The 21,041-nt window shown below is 48.4% G+C and overlaps 3 protein-coding genes across 3 annotated transcripts; 1 reads left to right on the top strand and 2 right to left on the bottom strand.

Moving 5' to 3' along the window:
• Nucleotides 1-897: 897 nt before the first annotated feature.
• On the bottom strand, nt 898-2,219 carry LOC108121695 (uncharacterized). Its single transcript, XM_017235968.3, has 3 exons — nt 1,993-2,219; nt 1,644-1,916; nt 898-1,574 (listed from the first exon to the last, which is right to left on the bottom strand). The coding sequence occupies exons 1-3, from the start codon at nt 2,062-2,064 to the stop codon at nt 1,479-1,481; spliced, it is 441 nt and encodes a 146-aa protein (XP_017091457.2). The 5' UTR covers nt 2,065-2,219; the 3' UTR covers nt 898-1,478.
• Nucleotides 2,220-17,902: 15,683 nt separating this feature from the next.
• Nucleotides 17,903-18,607, bottom strand: LOC108121694 (uncharacterized). Its single transcript, XM_017235967.3, has one exon. It carries the CDS (start codon nt 18,563-18,565, stop codon nt 18,011-18,013), a length of 555 nt encoding a protein of 184 aa, XP_017091456.2. The 5' UTR covers nt 18,566-18,607; the 3' UTR covers nt 17,903-18,010.
• A 563-nt stretch (nt 18,608-19,170) lies between these two features.
• LOC108121647 (salivary glue protein Sgs-3) lies at nt 19,171-20,020 on the top strand. The gene is made up of 3 exons (XM_017235896.2): nt 19,171-19,198; nt 19,254-19,709; nt 19,779-20,020. The coding sequence occupies exons 1-3, from the start codon at nt 19,171-19,173 to the stop codon at nt 20,018-20,020; spliced, it is 726 nt and encodes a 241-aa protein (XP_017091385.2).
• Nucleotides 20,021-21,041: the final 1,021 nt, after the last annotated feature.

The following is a 21,041-nucleotide window of genomic DNA, read 5'->3' as shown; positions in this document are numbered from 1 at the left end:
GTCCTGGCAGGACATGAAGAGGCTGACTAACTGGCAAACAAGACTAATTAATTTCACTTTACGTGACTTGCATGGCCAAGGAAGACTGGGCCGAGAAATTATGGCACATTATGTATGGGAAGTGCCAAGAGCTGCCAGCGAAGGAATAATTAAATGACCATTTAGCCCCAAAGAGTGGTACTTCCAAAAAAAAAAAAGAAGACAATGAGAAATGTCACTAAATTGTTTTTCCTCCTAAAAGGCCAACACACACAGTGGCATGTACTAATCCGCCATTTGGGCCTGGTCTGTATCCCTTTCAAGTCCAAACCATAGTGACCCAATTTGATTATGAATTTGATTATGAAAATGAATTTATTTTGACACAAAGTGCATGAATATATTGTGCTCTTCATTACGCCGCATAATGTACTTGGGTACCAACAATAACAAAGCCGAAAAGTTGGCCAACTCAACTACCAACTAAGGTCGCACAACCAACCAACACACACAGACACACAAAGTATGAATAAATCGTGCCAAAAATAGACAAGAATCGGGCGCAAACTTCATCATCAAACTGGCAACAAAAGTAATAATAATGAGGCACATCCAGCCCCGGGGAGGTGGGGTCCAGCCCAAAGCTATGCCAAGGTGAAAAGAGGGTGGGGTGGGATGGAGGGGGGCAAAAGGTGCGAGGGCGCTAGAAACATTTTAAAAGCCAACAATGGCAACAGCTTACAGAGTCGGCTAAAACCAAAACCAAAACAAAAACAGAACCAGATAAGGAGGACGGAGGAGGATGCCTCTGTTCAGAGTTACGGATAATACGGATAAGGGAACAAAGGGCGCAGGCCACAGGTGAGTTGGAGTCCGGCTTTGGAAGAAGTGGGGGGAGGCCTTGAAAAATGAGAGTGATATGTTTGGCTGAGACTTTTTATTTAAATATTATTATTATTTTTCTTTTTATTTACAAGACTTTAGTGACATTCAGATTCTTAGAAAACTACTTAAAGACAGTCTAAAATAAAGATATATATGTATATATTCTCAGATAGTAACCAGTTATCGGAAGAAGAAGAGTGAGAACCTAAATCTACAGAAGAAGAAGCAGCAGAAGAACAATAAGATTTATCTCTTTGGCATTTGCTAGCGTTCTCTTTCTAGTTCTTCCCCCCGTCTCGCTCTCGTTCGCTATGAACTTTCCACTGGCGTTTATCTTGGACTCTTCTGCTGCTTCTTCTGGTGGCTTTTCTTCCTCAACTCTTGACCTACAATGCCAGATAACATTGTGCACAATTAGATAACATCGTTGCGTTCCACAGTTGCGTTGCGTTTTTCTCCAAAGCTCCACACTTGACTTGACCAGAGAGCGCTCTTTCAGATACTCGCATTCTCACAGATACTCGCACTCACTCACTCACTCGCACACTCACACACACACGCGCTGGCTCGTAAACATAGCTGGGGCTCTGTAGCTATACACCTGGAAGGGGAGTCTATATGGTTTGGGTGGCCACGTCCCTCTGGCGACTGCGACGATAGTTCGCATAGGCTTCCAGCCCGTTGAGGCTGAAGACGGTCAGGCCGAAGAACTGCAAGATATAGATACTTTCAGATCTGAGGCTGCCACTTCTAGACCAGGCCAAGAATGGCTTTCTTACCGCTCCCACCGTGTAGGCTCCGATGTCCAGGGACAGCACCAGGCCGGAGGCCGTAAAGTAGCCCAGGGCGAGCGAGGAGTGGACGGCGAGCGACCAGATAACCGGGTCGCACCGGCGGCACTGGCGCTCCCAGAGGCGCAGGTACTGGGCGAGGAGCAGCACCAAGGTGGCCCCGAATCCGAGCGAGACGACGACCAGGTAGAAGCTGCCGCGGAAGTTGCTGATCCGCACCGGTCCGCAGGCGATGCACAGAAAGCCGATGAAGCTGCACAGCTGTTTGGGGGCGGAGGAGAAGGAGAGTCACTCTCTGCAAACTGGGGGGAGAGTCACGGCCAGCCAAGATACTCACCAAACATGCCACCTTGCAGAGGCCGGACATGCTGCGCAGGTACTGGCGATCGTAGTCCTGGCTTCCGGCCATGATTCGGGAGTTAAGTCGATCCGGCAGATGTGGCTGGGAGGCAATCGGAGGATTTGGAGCGAGCGTGGAGTGTAGGGCCGGCGTACGCGGTGCTGACTAATTTCACATTGCGCTCTCGGCAGGCACGGACCGCCACTGAGGAGCTACTGACCGAAAAAATTGGATGAAAAAACGCACTCAGAACGCTCCAATCGCGTCACACTCTGCGAGCAGAAACAACAAGTGGGAGAGCCCAAAGAGAGAGACAGCGTGACAGTGAGAGCGCCACTTGGAGCCCCAACACAAGGCACAGTGGGGCGAGTGGGAAAAGCTGTAAGTAAATTTTAAAAGTCCTAAAAAATATAAAGTCACGGATGATTAAACTTAAGATTAGTCAGAGGGAATTCAATAACCCTCTGAGAAGAATTCAGAGAAGAATTCTATGAGAGAGTCTTTTATTTTCTCTGCTCTTCACCCACAAAGCCCCATTGTTTTCCCATTCAAATTAGCCAAATGTGTTACTTTTCTCCCCTATACTATATTCGCGGCTATTACCGACATTGGGGATGGCCAACACGCCATATTGGCCGTGACTCACCGCGCCCGAGTCCCCCAGGGACATATTTTTAATAAGCAAGCCGACCACCAGTTGGGAGAGTCTTTCGGGCTCATTTCTGGCCCATTGTGGCCCCCCCAAAAAAAAAAAAAAACAAAAAGATTGTTTTGCCAGCGACCCGTGCCACACTCTTGCAGCTCTTCCGCTCGAAAGCGAAATTGATATGCGGGCAGACCTTATCAACGGTGGGTTCCCAGCACCACAAACAGCACCAGCACCAGCACCATACCAGCCCCAACGTTTATCGTTATTGTTATCGGGGCGGGCTAATTGATTGATTGGGTAACTAAGCTAGTAGCTATAGTAAACCGGGCTAAACGGGGCTCGTCATGCCCCACAGTGGCATGCAAATGCAACTGTTCCAAGTGTCCAAATCAAATGCAATTTCAGCGTGATTCACACACCAAACAAACAGACGCCAACAAGTTGGGGCAAGGTAAGGGGGCCATAACGACTCTGGAATACCCTACGATTAGAAAATACTAATATTTATTTCAAGAGCTCTTAAGAGTCTTTCTCTCACATACTTATTATTAAAAAATATATAAATAATATTTATAAATCATTTTGAAGCCCCATACCCCCATTGGTAGAGCAACACATTCCATCACGACACCGAATTGAGTTATATTAATTGACTCATATTCAGGCAAGATGGCTTTGGAGCAGTTGATGGTTGTGTGCCAGATGGGTGGCCCACTCACACAGCCCCCCTCCCACGCTGGCAAGGTCACTTGCACAATCCCAGCGTCTCACAAGTATAGAAGTCAGATGGAGACTCGGATTCGGCGGAGGGAAGCCTTTGACCCAAAGAGAGAGATACAGTGGGCAGATGTCAGATTTGTAATCGACGGAAATGGGCATAGAGTGCATAGACAGCCGGAAATGGCCAGTGCAAAGTGTGAACACACAACACAACACAATCCCTTCCCCGGAGGGCAAATGGGTGGGGACAGCGGATCTAATGGCATTCAAACGAACTGCACTTGGAGCCATTCCAGCGATAAGCCGAACAAAGAAGTGCAATTCCACTCCCGGGGGTAATAAGCAAGCAATCAAAGAGCCATCTCCATGGCGGGTCTGTTTACACGATTTCTAAAAATAAATATTCTCATCTTGCTCATCGATAAACAGCGATTCGAGCTCGAGAGTGGGGCAAATAAATAGTGACCCTGGTCGGGTGGGGGCTGGCGGAGGATTCCCCCTTCCCCGGGGCAGGGAGGTAAAAACGAAGGGCAAACACAAGTTGATTACTTTCTCGAGTGGCGAATGTATTATTTTTTGTGCGTTTCCTAAGAGGTTATTATCCAAAGAGATGTAATGGTTGAAGTAATGTGTTATTACTGCTTGAGTTTGCAGTTCAAGAGTCTCAACTTCAGGGGCGATAATTACTTACAGCATACACTTAAAAAATAGTCACTCATTAGTCATATAATCTGATCTCTGATCGGTTATCATTTCAAATATTCACAGCCCGCGAAGTATAACAGCGGTTGGCTGTTTTTCAACACTGCTCTGGAACTAACAGTGACCGTGTGCTGTTAAGTTCCCCTCTTTACTTTCTCTGCTCTGTTAGCGCGATCACTGACACCTTTTATCCTTTTCGTCCTATTTTCGTTCGTTTAAGTGAGTTTTTATCGCTTGTTTTTGTTAAATTAATAAGAATAAAGGTTAAAATTAAGGATTAAATGGGAAGCTACAAGTAAACGATCGAATTATTGTGAAAATCAGCAAGGAGAGTCAAAGGACGTGATGGTCCTTCTTTGGAAACTTTCTAGTGCTCTTTCTAGTGTGTGTTTTGTTTAATTATCGTTTTAAAAAGCTCTAAAAATGTGATTTGTTTAATTACTGTGACTTTGAAAGACGATATCCCCATTTACATCCTGATTTTAAAGCCTATTTGTTGAAATTCAAGCTGGGTGCCGCGTCGCGTGGGTGGAGGAGGCGTTGGAGCAGCGCCCCACTGTGGAGAGCCATGGAAACATGGCCATATATGGACATACGTATGGAAGTACAGTCACAAGTGAGTCTCTTAGAATATACTAGTCCTTATTACTTTATTATCCTAGGAAGAAGGGTTATGGGAGCTTCTTTTTTGGGGCTTTTGAATCATAGAACTATCTTTGAATTTCTCTCACTGCATCATCCCAATGAACATGCCTGCTTGCAACTAATTTAGTGCACTTTTTAGTCTACTTCCCATGCACATGGCTGAGCTTTGGCTTACCCCCCAGAAGGGTATGTGTTTGTGCATCTAATTAGGAGAGCAGTGAGTGTAATTGGCAGCTGCAACAGCGGGTTTTTGTTTGTCTTGGCACTGGATAGCGATAATCCGAAGGCATCTACAAGGACATTATGTATTTAAAAACAGGACGAAGCAGGATAGGACGACCACTTGTTGATAACTTCCTGGAAAAACTTTCTCCCTGTTGGCTTTTCTTTGGAAAACTTTCGCCAAACTCGAACAATTAGCCCAGGGAGTCGGAGTTAACATAATTAATCGCACACTCCGCCGGAGACCAGATGGCAGGGCCATTGGGAGGGGCGGTATCTGTCAGATGCAGATACAGCCACTCCGATTCGTGCGATTCGAATGCAAAAAAAGGACAGAAGGCAGGCGGTGGGCCTCTCCCAGTCTACCATCCACAATCCAAACTCCAACGACCTCGACGTATCTGAATCCGCTCGAATGTATCCGTCTTTGTGCCTTTTATCTTGGCAGTGAGCGGTGCACGTTGTGCGGCCGACAGACGCCATCTGCCCGGGGCTACAGCCCAGGACAAACACACACACAGGCAGGAGTACAAAGGATGTATAGATATGGATATACCCCACTCCAAAGTCGCTGCAAACATTTATGCGCCTTATAAATGATTATCGTGTGCACTCGAGTGCCAGAGTCATCAATCAAGTGGACCAAGTGCAACAGGATGTGTCTCTCCAGGAGCAGAGACTATCTGCTATCCATTTGTATCTCTGTGCTGGAGTTCTAAAGCGGAACTTGGCTCCAAGGGGGCCAAGAGCTCGGGTCAATTAGCCGAGCCACTTGAGAGAGTCTCCTCCTCGGCAAGCACAATATTTATGTTTGAATTATGATAATCCCCGGCAGTGTGGGTGCTGAAGCATTGAATTATCGACCAACTTTGAGGTTGCCAACATCGCATTCTGCGGGTAATTTATGCTAATGAATTGTGCCGCCCCCACGCCCCGCCCGCACTGTCCCACTGCACTTCCCAGGCCGATTACAATCAATCCATCCATCAATCAATCGGAATATATTTTCCGCCACATAGTCTCGAGTGCCGGGCTCATTAATGGTCTCGAATGCCTGGCCATATGATTAGGAGAGAGCCAGGCTCTGTCTAGCATGGTCTGTGTTCTGTATTCCTTCACTTTCATCATTTTTCCATCGTCCACCACCTCCTCCGGCTCCTCATTCTCCTCCTTGGTCCAATCAATCTCAAAAATGTTGAATTTCAAATCAATTTAATTGGCATTTTATTGGCCCTGTCCACACACACACACCCACCGAGGAAAGTTCCCTCTGGCATCGTCTCTGGAGCTGCTCCTTGGGAGGAGTCCTTACCCTCCAGCTTAGTCCTTATTTTTTTCTTGCTGCGTTCGCACATTTTAAAGCAATTCGCGTGATTTTTGATCAATTTATTTTGCTGGCTACCGGATGCCCGGATTGGCTCGAGTCCAAGGACCTCGCCCGGGTCCAGACTGCACCTGCATGGCCACGATTTACGACGCTGTGCTTGCCACTTATGTAAGTGCTTCGTTGGCTCTGAAAAGTTGTCTGCCATTTTGCAAGCTCCAGCGAATATAGTAGCAGTGGCATGGGTAGTGGCAGTAGTGGCAGTGGCAGTGGCATCTCCCCTCAATTGTTTCCCGGGAATGTATTTTTTTTTCAATTTGAATTGAAAGCGTGCCGGGCAGAATCAGGAGTCCAAAGTCAATGGCAGGGTTTTGGAGTAAATTCAATGGAGTGGCACGTAAACCGGACGACCACGTACTTTCAGCCAGCGAAGAAAATTTACGTTTGCATATGCGATGCGGTTATCCGGACTATCCGGGTCACCTATTTGTCTATATATTTTCCCCCCGCCCCCCAGCCAGCCAGGTTTTAAGCTGCTTTTCCGCTAAATGTGCATAAAAATGAGGCAACTATTAAATGACTGTCGCTGCGAGAAAGTTAGAATCTAGTCTAACCACGACAATTGAACTCAGTGGGTTGGAAGTAAGTGGCATCAATAGTGTCGGCTATGTCCTATGTCCAATGGAAAATTTATGGATGCTGGATGCTGGATGCCACCTCAACACCCAAAAAAAAATATATATTTTTGATAGTTTTCTGATGAGTCGACATTATGGCAACCGCGCATACTAGAGAGCATGACCATCCATTTATAATGATAATCCAATACGTGAGCTTCCATCCCGATTTCGCCTGACGTCTGGCGGGTTGCACCAGGTGATGCCTTTCCTACTGGGTGGTAGAGAACTCTCCTCCAGTGGAGGAGAACGGTAATCGAATGCGAATCCGAATGCAAATGCAAATTCAAAATGAAAACGAGCCAGCGGCACTTCATCAGAGTCATTCGTCTGATTTGATTTTCCGTGTGTGTGTATGATTCTCTTGGAGGAGAACGTGGAGGTGGAGGTGAAGGCGAAGGCGAAGGCTGGATATGAAATGAACTCCCTGCAAAAAAAGAAAGGATACAAGATGAGGGTTCTGTGAAGGGAATTAGAGGAGCTATGAACACGCAGAGAAAATGCGACTCCCTTTTTAGATTCAAAAGTCTTCAGTCAGAACTTGGAGCTCCTTCGCCTCGGCTGGTAAATGCAATTACGCAATTTATGGAATTATGGAGAGCAAAAGTGACTTTGCCAACAATTTTCGAGCAATGCAATGCACATAAAGGCACATACACACACGAGCATCCTTAGATGCACGCATAACGGAAATTGCTGTCAACAGGAGGGAGGCTGTATCCGAGAGATACATGTGGGATGCATCTCATATGTGTATCTATGGCACCCAAGGCAACAACAAGGCGAAATGGAAATCTAAGCTGGTGATTGGACCAGCAGAGGGCGAGGGGTTATAGTGGGGATCGGGGGCATATAATAATCAAATTATCAGTTATGCCAGATAGCAGGCTTCCCAGCTTTCCGTCTGCACATTTTCCGGCTCTCCAACTAACGATGTGCTGTGATCAAATTACAAATTAGATTAAGAGTTTTCAATTTGCTCCAGCCCCACCCCAGATCCTGCCCCTGCCCCGGTGACAGGTTGCAAATAGAGAGCACGCTTTGTGGCATTTAGTGAGGCGGAATGACTACTCCTTGGCGGAATTGCATTTGCCAGCCAAAGTGGTTAATCAGGAGGGAGCTCCAGGCCCCTGGCTCAAACATATCATACCTCAAAGTGCATAACAGCATGCCCTCCATGCCTGGCATCCTTCAGATATATTACGATTGAATTCCTGAAATGGAAAATGGTATCTCAATAAAGCACTTTATTGGAGTGAGTGAGATTCTTCAGCAGCGAGTGCACTCTGCCACAGGTGGAGCTACCTTGTTGCCAATCTTGATTTCGGCCATAAAGCGCAGCTGGCGGGGCACATTGTTGCCAAATGGCCAGCCAACAGGGCCAGATATCTGTCAGATATGTATGCTTTCTGGGCGGGAGTGGGAGTGGGGGCGGGAGAAGCCCTCTGTCTCTTGGAAAGCCTTTCGTCATAATCATAAAAAACTGCTTAGCACTTTATTTTGTCCAGCTGCAGCGACACGCACCCTAGTATCTGGCTTTTTACGACCACTTGCCCGTCAACCGAATAAACAAATTCGAGAACCCCGACACGGCGAGTACCCTTCCCTACCAGTAGTGGCAGGACAATAAACAAGTTGCCAGGACAATAAACCAGGAATTAATGCATTTAATTGGAAATAGTTGGCTTTTTGTGAGAAGAGTCTTGCCGGATAGTGACTCTCCGTTTCATCCACCAGCTGAAGATGAAGATACACTCGTGCGTATTTCAGATTCGTCCTGATGTCCTGGCGGGTTCTTTATTTTTTATTGCCGGCTCAGACGACTGACTGTCCCTCCGTTCGGAGAGTACGGAACGTGTGTCTGTGGTGCTTTGATTGCAGCAAAACGGGATCGTTAAATCAAAACAACGACTCCCGCACGCGTTGGCCTATTACCATGATAAATGGGCCGGGTCCAAGGACAAGGCCAGCCCGCAGGGAATCCCCCGTGTTGGAGCACGTTCTCCAGCCACCTGTCTCCCGAATCCAGTCTGCGTTTGATTGGCATTCGGGCATAATTGTATGTTAATAGCCGTACCGAAGTGACCAACACCAGCTGGCGACTGCAGGCCTCAGTTTTCGGCCAAGTGGCTAATGCCAAATTTATTTCCAATGCACTGGAAGAACGACTGAAGATGGCCTGCCCTCCGATAGAGGTTTCTGAGGTACCATTTCTTTCAGTGCACTCCCACACAATCACAGACTCGCCACGTAAGCCTAATGCTGTTGTCATACGCGCTTATGAGCTTGACCTTGACATTGGCAGTGAAAGCGCTGATAAACTAAGCCCTAATCCACTGGCATTATGTACATTCGGCACTTTGCCAGCAGACATCCCGGCCAAGCCCCACTCCCTGGCCCGGGCCACCGAAACAAAAGCAACAGAATCTCACAGCCAGCTGTGTCTTTCATAAAAGTCCTCCGCGCGGAGGTCAAAGAGAGAGGCGAGGGAGGCGTGGCTGGCCGCCAGACTAGACCAAAACAATGCCCAAATCCGAGAAAAAAAAAGAATATGTACATAGAAGACGGGGAAGGCTGCCGTGAAAATAAAAATGCGAGAGAGAAACTCCAACTGCGCTGGCGAATAAAATCAATTTTCATTGTAATTGGCGACTTAAAGGCTTACGGCCCCGGCTGTTTCTATTATTGAACTGGCCGATTCCGCTTGGCTTTCACCGGCTTACAGAGCCGGGCCAAGTCTGGCACTAGTCCGGGTCCAGGGCGAAGGTATCTCGAGGATTAAGTGAGTCTGGTGGGTCTTGGAATGATTTTTTGGAGAAGAATAAATACTTTCTGGATAGTCCAATATCCATATCTTAACCCATTATGATTAAGTGCCTGGCCATGACCGACAGAAGCCGCTGGATGCACTTTACCTGCACTTTATTCTACTTTGGCTTGGCTCAGACTTCTTGGCTAATTTATGGCCCGACTTCGACCCCCGAATCGGAGTCGGGGTGGGTATCCTACTAGGGCCAGTTCCTTTAACGCATTATCCACGCTTATTGTCGTATATCAAACTTAATGGTTCTGCTCGCCGGCAACTTCCTGAGCAGCGGCTTTAATGGCGCTCGCATGTCCTGAATGGGTTTTAAAGGTCCCGAACTGGGTATCTCCCTTAGTCTGCCCAAGATGTTGGCATTCGGTTGACAGAAGCAGCCGGAGCTATCGTCCCATATGCTGACCCGATCCACGCGGGACTTTATTTAAATTCCTTTGCGGAGGCGGGCTCCACCTGTTCATCAATCAACGTTTAGATTGAGAGGCATCTCGATGGAAGGGGAAATTAATTTTTATTTGTTAGGAGACCAGGACACCAGGACGTCAGGACTCTATGTCTGAGACTCTAAATTGTAGAGTTTAAAATACTGGATGGTGGCCAGGAGGTCTTTGTTTCCCGTGCAAGTTCATTGGCTCACCTTTCTTGGCAAGTCACTTCGGCCCAGCTTTTCAGCTGTCACTTGCCAAGGTTGTAGCTGGCTTTTGTTGCCAGTGGGTGGTGGTGTATAGTGGGTGGTAAAGTGGTGGGGGTGTCGTTGGAAAATACAAAATGAAGTTGTCGCGTGTCGCGCGTCGCGTTTGCTGATGATGACATGTCGTCGCTGGGACGATGGCACTGGCGCTGATTCAAAAATATTTTGCGCCCCAAAATCGAACGTATTTCTCGCAAGATTGAAACCGCTCAAGGCTCAAGGCACAAGGCTCTGGCTCTGCCCTCCGAGTCCTTGGCAACACGCTCACACATCAAATTATGCTAATCAGGTGACGACTGTGGGAGTCCAATAACAATGAGCCGCCCGTAATCGATTGCCTTTCACATCTCTTCCCCCCCACCAGGGCGGGAGACTGGCAAATGAATTTAATTCGCGAACACATGCCCTAAAAAAAAATAAATGGCAAATGCAAAAGCGTATAGAACGTAAAAAATTGGCACATTCCCAAGGACATGGACGGCGTCGCGTCTAAAACAATTTGCTGCATCGCATAAAAGTATGCTATGAAAGCGAGCAGAACAATAGATCCGGCCTGGTGGGCCATCGCGAGCACTCTCATCCAACTTGGAGCCTATGGGTTTGCTCGAATCCTGGGACTTTGATAGTTGAAGATCAGGATTCTCAGCGAGAGGGCTTTTCGGGGAGGTCTTCCCATGAAATGGACTTTAAATTCCACTCCCAGGGACTGGTTTCCTTCAAGTTGTGACTCCAAACGCCAAGCTGGCTGGCTCTCGGAGAGCATCGACAAGTCATGTGCAAAGTTTCGTTGGAAGCAAACATCCTGCCAACATCCTGCAGCACTCATGTGTTTTACTTTCATTTCGAATTCGAAATGTTGCCACCACACTTGCCACACAGTCACAGAGCCACATAGCCACCCTGCCGCAGTGCCACAGTGCCACCGTGCCACACTGCCTCAGTGGCACATCGATGATGTGCAAATGCCATGTACACAATTCACATAAACAAAGCGTGTAATAAAAGGGAAATTTGTCAAGAGAATTGACTGCATTTTTATGTCGAACACCGAACATGGAGGAGGGTGGTGTGAAAAACAGGGAGGGGGGAGGGGGGTGGCTGTGGAGGGGCTTTCAGGACTTTCCCCAAGTGGAAAAGCGACTTGTGCGAGGCCGGCCGCAGATAAAGCATGAAAATGTCATTGCAATGCATCACAGAGTAGTTGCCAGCGGATAGTTGATGGTGGGGGTGGGTGAGGGCCGAGGGCGCGCCAGTATTTGGCCGAAAAGCGGGCGTGGCACATACACACATCGCCCCTGCAGCCGGGCCATCTAAATTGACAGTGTCATCAGTTTTGAAGTGTTGCCATCGCTCTGGGGATGAACTCGACGGTGTGACGGCTTTGATGGTGTGGGGATGTAAGGGACAGGATGTCCCGGAGTCCAGGCTGAATGGAGTTTTTGGGGTCATGTTTCAAAATTGCCGGCAATTTGTACACACGCATGAGCCTTGCTCGAGCTGAATGACGATGAGGCAGCTGGCCCCGGGGGCCGAGTCCAGAGCCCCAGAACTCCAGAACCCCAGAACTCCAGAACCCGATCCCAAGTCTCGCGATTCTAATGGCAGGCACTCAGCATCAGCATCGTGAGGGCCGACACCGGCGTAAAAGGTACCGGAAAGTCATAAAAAGTAAATTGTCAATTTCGCCGGAGATGGAGTTTCTCGTTTTAAGGCCTTTTAATCGATAAGGCTTCCGCGTACAACTCCCCATGTGGATACAGACTGTGGAGATCCTAGGTCCTTAAAGCTGAAGCTTAAACTTTAAACTTTAAAACCAAGAGAGCCACTTAAGTAGAGCGCCCCGAGCCAGACTACGACCGGAATGTCTGAATGGCAGCCCTCGGGGGTGGGCTGGTCTACTAAATGAAATCCAAGTATTCAGGTACAGCCTCCCTCCCACCACCACTCCCACTCTCATTGCCGTTTTTCCAGGTAATTACTTAATGTAAATGAAAGCCTCGAGCGCAGTGTAGCCCTTGGACTACAAATTGCATTCATTTGGAGTTGCGGCAGACAAAGTTGTCTTTGCCGTCTCCTCTAAATGGCGCAAAAGTTTGTTGACATACCCCTGGCTACTTCCCACTCCTCTGGCTCTCTCTGGTTCCAGCAATGAATGGCAATAATCGTGGGGGGCAAGTCCTGGCCCACTTAGAGCCTTGAGTAATGATGCGGGCACAAAAATCACGCACTCTATTGGTAGAGGCAGAGGCATAAATAAAAACAAAGGCTGTGGGTTCCGGGATATGGTCACGGATGTGGATACGGATCTGGATCTGAATCTAGATCATACACATATGGAGAGGAGGGGGGACCCGTCACTGCCAGGCCAGACCCGTCTCGTGCTCCATTTGCAGGCATTTATATGTGTCATCGTGTCAGGGCCTTCATCAATCACGTCGCCAGTTATTTGTCACTTCATTCTAATACACTGCCCCGGAAGCCATCAACTGAAGTACAAAAGGAGGTGGACATTTTAAAAGGAAGCTAGTTTTTGGAATCTGAAGCCTCCATCTTTCATCCAAAGAAGGAGATCAACCTGAAGACTCATCCTCCAACTTCTTCCAACTCTGAAAGAAAACTTTATTTTTCTCGGTGCTGTTGTGTAAAAATTTTCGACACTCTTGGGCCTAAGGAGCCACTGACATTTATGACTTGCCACTGAGGAGGGCACGTATGTGTCGATGTGGCTGCAGTTCCTCTTCCTTATCCCATCTTACGGCTCTCAAATGCAAGTGGCTTCGAGTGGCCAGGAGGACGTGTGTCGACCATTTGTCTTTCTTATATAAATAGGAGGGGTAGCTGGTTGCTGGGAGAGCCCTCTGCCTCCACCCATGCCCATTCCCGGCATGCCTGGCATCGATTTCACAATTTTTTAAAAGACAATCACAAAAGCTTTCTGGGTGAGGGCTTCGTTTTGTGCTGCGCTGTGTTCTGTGTTCTATTTTTAACCAAAAAAAAAAAGAGTAAATTAAAAAATTATGCAAAAATGTTTTACTCAAGCTCGGTTTTTGTTTTTCTTGCCTGGCCCGTTCAGTGTTTTGTTTTCTGGTTTTTTTTTTAGCAAATGGGTATGGGGACAGGGACAGGGACAGGGACAGGGAAGACAAACACGAACACAACTAAATAAATAAACAAAGAATTGTGTAAAAAGTTTAAATATATGCAGATGCACGCACGCTCCAGTGGCGTAGGTTGCCCAAAGGCGGGGGGAGGTGGTGGCCCGGCAAGGGCAAGGCTGCGGGAAGGACACTCTTTGCATATGAAAATGAGTTTTGTTTATTTTCATAATACAATTTCTGATGTTGATTACTTCTTTCCCCTCGCTATGGTTGGTCGGTGAGCCAATAAATCCAATTAAAGGCCCGAATCGGGAAACTATCAAAGCGCATTACGCCACCACAGTTGACATTTTGATGGGCAGGCTACCGATGGCTAAAAAAAAGGTGTCTCTATGAGGGAAGGTGACGAATAACTGATACCTCAAATCAGGGTTTTAAAGAGAAACTAGAGGAGAAGGGGCTCTAATCAGACTCGCCATTCGCTCCACTCTGACCATGCTGACCTCTATTGAAAACTCTATTAAAGTTCGATAGAGTTCTCAGTCGGGGAAATGAAAATTGTTTACTACCCACTATGCAAATGAGCGTTCTTGGAATATTTATTTTCCTCTGCCAGCCAGCCAGCCAGCTCTGTTGTTTGTTGATTTTTCGGAGAAAAACTCGTAGTTTTTTTTGGGAGCCTACATAATTAGCCTAATGATCTCGCGGCAACTCATTTGCAAGTAATTAGGTTTTCGCAACAATTTGTCAGCTTTGTCGAGGAGTTTCCTCAGTCGGGTCACATACCACTACCAGTTTTTCATTACCAGCTCATTACACCAGGCCTATTCCCGACCCTAGTGCTCTGCAGAGTTTTCGGGGGAATCTCTTCCAGCTCGTCTAATTCCATTTCCGTGGCGCAATCAGCGGACGTAGTTTTCCAGCTTCCTGCAGTTTGTCTGCCGACGTTAGGAAATTAAATTGTGAGCACTATCCGGGATCAGAGACGCCCATGCTGCCAGGAGGAGATGCTAGGATCTCTGACACTGAAAAGTTGATTTTCGGGACCGGGACCGGGACAGGCTTTGTTGTCCCTCAATTTCCGTTAGGCGCAGCACTCTGTAATTATGTGCGTGTATGTAGGGTCCAGCACTGAGAAAAAAGCTATAGCTCTTGATCCCACTAGTAGTTCTCCCTGGGAATAATATTATCCAACTTCGTTCTCAGTGCATTTAGTCTAGACTTGAAAATAGGACATTGGGCTGTTATCTGGCTACAGCATGCAGCTCTGTGTCCTTCCTGTGTCCTTTTTTTTCAGGGTCCTGCGGCCTGCGTGTACAAAATTTTGACGGGCCTGGTTGCAGGACCTCGGGCAGTGGCTGTCGAGTGGCAGCTGGCTTTTAATTGAGTTGTGGCCACACTCTGTCGAGCTCCAAGGTTGCGGATTCGTGGTTTTGATGTCCAAAGCGCGATTTAAAGGCACTCTGGCCTCTGACCTGTTTGTTTAGTCGCATTACCTGGGAGAGCTGGTGGAGCTGGTAGAGCTCCCACTTTAATTGCACATATCAATGTTGTTTACTGCTCCCCGGCTGTCGTCCACTTGACTCGGATTTCCTTCCTCTGCCGCCAGCAAAACACTTTTAAAATCATCATAATATGTCACCAGCTCCCAGGCCCAAACCCACACCTAAACCCAAGCCCAAGTCCACCCAGCCCATGGCCCAACCCTTTGCTGCGACACTGCCACGGCTTACGTTAAGTGAAACACGAGGAGTCGCGCTTTGTGGGGCCCACTTGGCAGGGCGGCGGGGCGGCGGCAGTGGCTCTTATCCCGGCTTAAGTACACGCGACCCGCCCCCTCCGGGCCAACGGCATGCACATGCTGCACACAGCCCCATAGCTACACAGCCACCACCCGCCGCCCACCTGCTACATTGTTATTCTTTGAATCCCAGAATGCACTGCAAGAATTTCCGGGGATTTCGGAAATTTTAAAAAAATATTTAGGAAAATAGAGAACTTGTGGACTTGTAGAGAATTATTCTAAAATTCTAGCACTACATCCCTTTTAAGAATCGGATTAATATATCCCAAGATACAGCCTTCCCAAGGAACCATATTTCTGATTTTCGGGATTTCCCCATTTCGCAAGGGGGTCCATCAAAAAAATTTGGAAAAAATCCAAAAAATATTCGATCCTAAGATTGCAGTTTTATAGAGAATCGATCCACGATTCCATAACTGTATCCCTTTTTAGGATCTGATAAATATATCCCGAGATACAGCCTTCCCAAGGGACCATATTTCTGATTTTCGGGATTTCCCCATTTCGCAAGGGGGTCCATCAGATAAATTTGAAAAAAATCCAAAAAATATTCGATCCTAAGATTTGAATGCAGTTTTATAGAAAATCGATCCACGATTCCATAACTGTATCCCTTTTTAAGATCTGATAAATATATCCCGAGATACAGCCTTCCCAAGGGACCATATTTCTGATTTTCGGGATTTCCCCATTTCGCAAGGGGGTCCATCAAAAAAATTTGAAAAAAATCCAAAAAATATTCGATCCTAAGATTTGAATGCAGTTTTATAGAAAATCGATCCACGATTCCATAACTGTATCCCTTTTTAGGATCCGATAAATATATCCCGAGATACAGCCTTCCCAAGGGACCATATCTTGGATTTTCTGGATTTCCCCATTTCGCAAGGTGGTCCATCAGAAAAATTCGAAAAAAATACAAAAAATATTCGATGCCAAGATTTGAATGCAGTTTTATAGAAAATCGATCCACGATTCCAGAGCTGTATCCCTTTTAGGGATCCGATAAATATATCCCAAGATACAGCCTTCCCAAGGGACCATATTTCCGATTTTCGGGATTTTCCCATTTTGCGGGGGTCCATCAGAAAAATTCGAAAAAAATCCAAAAAATATTCGATCCTAAGATTTGAATGCAGTTTTATAGAGAATCAATCCACGATTCCATAACTGTATCCCTTTTTAGGATCTGATAAATATATCCCAAGATACAGCCTTCCAAGGGACCACATCTTAGGTTTTCTGGATTTCCCCATTTCGCAAGGGGGTCCATCAGAAAAATTCGAAAAAAATCCAAAAAATATTCGATCCTAAGATTTGAATGCAGTTTTATAGAGAATCGGTCCACGATTCCATAACTGTATCCCTTTTTAGGATCCGATAAATATATCCCATGATACAGCCTTCCTAAGGGACCACATCTTAGGTTTTCTGGATTTCCCCATTTCGCAAGGGGGTCCATCAGAAAAATTCGAAAAAAATCCAAAAAATATTCGATCCTAAGATTTGAATGCAGTTTTATAGAGAATCGGTCCACGATTCCATAACTGTATCCCTTTTTAGGATCCGATAAATATATCCCATGATACAGCCTTCCCAAGGAACCGTATCTTGGGTTTTCGGGATTTCCCCATTTCGCAAGGGGGTCCATCAGAAAAATTCGAAAAAAATCCAAAAAATATTCGATCCTAAGATTTGAATGCAGTTTTATAGAGAATCGGTCCACGATTCCATAACTGTATCCCTTTTTAGGATCCGATAAATATATCCCAAGATATAGCTATATATAGGTTATAGTTTCTGGAATTCCTGGAATATCCGAGTTGTGGGATCCTTTTCTCGCAGTGTCGTGGTTGTCATGGGAGCTGGCTTTGTTGCATTTTGTTGCCAGTCACCTGCTGCTGCCTCAGCGTGTTGTGGGGCGTTGTTGTTGTTGCTGTTGCAGCTTCCATTGTTGCTGCGGCCATAAAGAAGGAGAAAGGACGATGTTCCGCAGCCGAGCAGTCGAGCAGCCCAGCCGCGTGTCCACGGGTTGAAACCTCAGATCCCGGCCGGGCTGTCAGCTGTTGGCTCCCACGCGTTCTATTAGCATTTAGCAAGGCCCTCGCCACCTCCGCCCATGGTTGTCCATGGTCGCCCCTGTCGCCCAAGTGACCCCCTGGAAAGTGCAAATATGAAAATTACACTCGCCACTTTGTGCTCGAATGCAAATTTTGTTGGCCCTGGTGCCCGAACGCGAACGTGTGTTTAGCGCGGCAGCGTGGAGGGGGCAGAGTGGAATTAGAATACATTGCCACAACTAACTGGGCCTTTAAGCGAATCACGGTGCCAGGCCAAGTCCACTGGGCGTGAAGCTAAATATTGGCACACGGACGCACTGGGAAAATAAGAGTGCCAGAGTCCATTTAAATATTTGTGAGTGTGGGGCTATTGGGATTGGGTCTCAGTCCTAATTGGTCCGGTGCAAGGCCAACAATGGCCAACAATATCCTCCAATGCAGGATATTGAAGTGCTGGCCAAAGTGCTGGCCAAATGGAAGGGAAACAGTCAGAGTTACTCGGAAAGAACTGTATTTAGATGTGGTTATTGAAAAAAAAAGATAGAGGATTAGGTAATAGGTTTTTTGGTAGACTTCGGGTGTGATGGTCGGCTGGGAGGCGTCTAGTCCTTGATGATGAGAGGCCTGGTCCAGCACTGGCGGACGCGTCCATCCTCGGCACCCTTGCAGCTCCAGCGGCTGGCCCTCACCCACTGGTTGGCGGGCTTGCGGCTGCAGTTCCTCCTCTGGGCCTCGCAGCGGGTCTGGAGGCGGCAGGCGCCCTGCTGGTTCTTCCAGCAAGTGGCCAGCTTGTCCTCCAGGCAGGGACGACGGCGACACTCGCGGATGCGCTTTGACTCCGAGACGGCGGCGGGGTTGCGCAGACGGGGAGCGCACTGGCCGACGCCGCTGGTGCCGAGGATGTTGCGGCAGCGGGTGACGCAGGTCTCCTTCAGAGGCTCCAGTCCGGAGGCGCGACGGGCGCAGTTCCTCTCACGGAGGCGGCAGGCCCTCAGCTTGGTGCAGGTGTTGGTTCTCTTGTCCCGGATGCAGACACTCTGGCCGTCGCTCTGGGCGTAGCCGGTGCAGCGGCCGGGGCAGGGACGACGGTTGCCGTCCGCCTGGGTGGAGGCGATGGCCAGGATCACGAGGAGGATGCAGATGCTCAGCTTGGACATGGCTCGACTGGTTCTCTCTAGAAGATGTCTGGAGGGGGAGTGCTGGTTGATTGATGCCTTACCGATCACCGAGTTGGGTATTTATAGCGCGGCCCAGCGTAGTGTCTCTGTTCCAGAACATCTGTTCTGGGGAGTTCTAGGGCTTTTGTTCCGGAAGGGAGGGTGTGTTCCGAGGGGCTTCCTCCACCCGGCAATCAATCGACATCGAACTAAATCGGCTCCATTAATAAGACTTGGAAAAACATCTTTAAAAGCACGGAAGAGTGGCCATAAGAAGTGTAACAGTGCGTATGAGCGATGAGTCAGGATGACTCGTTGGAATCAGTCAGTGATGGTGGTCTAGCAAGGTCTATGGAGTTATGTCACTTGTGGAGTACAAGTGCCAGAACATGTGGCACACATTTAGAGCACCTGTCGCTGCGATCGGGAGTTCATTGACTCGAAAATTAAATGAAAAGCATAATGAGTTATGAAACAATAGCGGGAGGCACGCGTGCGGGCACTTGTTTCCCGGTAATTGTTGCAACACCTCCGGAGTGCGGTATAAATACTTAGGATTTTGGCCGAAATGGCATCAGAAGCACCTGAAGCTCCAAACCTCCGAAATGCATCATCAACTGACCCTGATCTTTGGTAATATAACCCCCCACCCCGGGAGACCCAGGAGACTCTAAGCAAGTACTTTCAGGCATCGCCCTGCTGTGGGCCTCCGTCCAGGCCACCACCGGGCCGCCGGCGACCAGCACCCGGCCCCCAAACCCCATCAGCGTGCGGCCCAGGCCCCGACCCCGCTGCCTGCCCGTCCAGGCGCTCTGCTCCCGCTCCAGCCCCAAGGTGTGCGGCCGCACTCCCAGCGGCCACTGCCAGCGCTTCAACTCGATCTGCGAGCTGGGCCTGGCCAACCTTAACCGCCAGCCGGCCAATGTGCGCCACACCCGCGACATCGAGTGCCGGACGGTGAGGGGCGTGGGTGCCGCCCACCGCCGCCGCTGCTGGGAGCCCTGCCCGGCGCGTCCCGTCGTCTGCAAGCGCACCCCGCCCGCCCGGGAGATCTGCGTCCAGTCCCGCAACGGTAGGGAGTGCAAGGTGCTGGCCAACAACTGCCAGCTGAGGAACCAGAACTGCCACAGCCAGCCCAGGAACAGTAAGGACATAGCTTCTTCCGGTTGGTGATTAACCCTTTACTAACCCCTGACTCTTAACCCTTCTCTAGACTGGCGCCGCACCGACAGGAGGCGATGCGGGCAACTGCAGTTGGGCGACAAGCCACAGGCCTGCGTTGTCCTTCCGCGACCCACTCCCCGACGCCCATCACCGCGACCCTCCCCACGACCCTCTCCGCGACCCACCCGTCGCAGCACCACTCGGCGTAGCACCACCAGGCGCAGCACCACCCCTCGTTCCACTACCCTGAGTCCGCCCACTTCCACCACCCCCGCAGGCACCTCCGCCTGAGGACGTGAGCTCCTTTATTCTTAAAGATCCTTTTTTTTTTTGCTTTCTTTTAACTTTCAATAAACTGATCTAGAGTTTCCAAATCCGCTTCCTTTGAACTTTGGGGCCTCTGTCGGGAGTGGCTAGGGTATTCATTATTCCGGGCCTGTTAGCATGTCAGGGGGCATTCAGGGATTCCGTGTTTCTATTTCTGTGGAATTCCAGGTATCATTAACTGTTCAATGTCCTCTGGCCGGGGCCTCCGAAAAAAAAGTGCCCGCTAATGACCAGTATAATGCTGGGTTGTTTTTCTCCGGCAGCTTTGTGTGTCGTCGTCGTCGTCGTCTGGACAACGCCAGAGGGTCGGGTGGGGAGTCAGCAGTCGTCAGTCGGTACTCGGAGGAGAAGTAATAACAACTCAAATTACCATTTTGCCAGAGCCTCTACTCGTATTCCTAAACGGACACCGCCTCGGAATCGGAATCTGGAGTGTTTGCTTTCGTGGCCAAATTCCTTGAGGCTCCATGGCTCCATGGCTCCAAGGATCCAAGTTTCCAGAGAGCACTAATTAATTGATGGAAGGGCAGCCGGCCAAATTGAGTGAAATTGCATATTCAAGTTGGTCGTCGCAGCCGTCTCAGCCGTCTCAGCCTGCGCTTTAGTTTTCATTTTGGGGGCGAAAGTTTATTGAATTACCAGCCATTACACATACGCAGCGGTGGCCGGGCAACGAGTTCCCAACTTTGCCAAATTACTGCCGGCGTTCTTGCCACGCCGCCTCGCCTCGAAACAAACAAAGCTGCCAAAGCACACATCACCACTGCCAACTTGTCGCTAACTTGGTCCTCGACGGAAAGTTTCCGTTTGTTCTTGTACTGATGCTTCTTTAATTAAAGCACCCAGGCATCAGTCGTCAACCATCAGACATCCTTAATCAATTCTAGTCCAAATTGAAATCCAAAATTCAAATCAAACGAATCCAGTTGCTGCGGTCGCCTCTGTCAATAGCGCTTCTTGCTGATTTGTGGTTTTTATTGTCAAG

This window comes from Drosophila bipectinata, chromosome XL (genome assembly GCF_030179905.1).
Source record: "Drosophila bipectinata strain 14024-0381.07 chromosome XL, DbipHiC1v2, whole genome shotgun sequence".
NCBI classification, from domain to species: domain Eukaryota; kingdom Metazoa; phylum Arthropoda; class Insecta; order Diptera; family Drosophilidae; genus Drosophila; species Drosophila bipectinata.
Note: the sequence above shows the minus strand (reverse complement) of the source record. Positions and strands in the feature narration are given on the sequence as shown.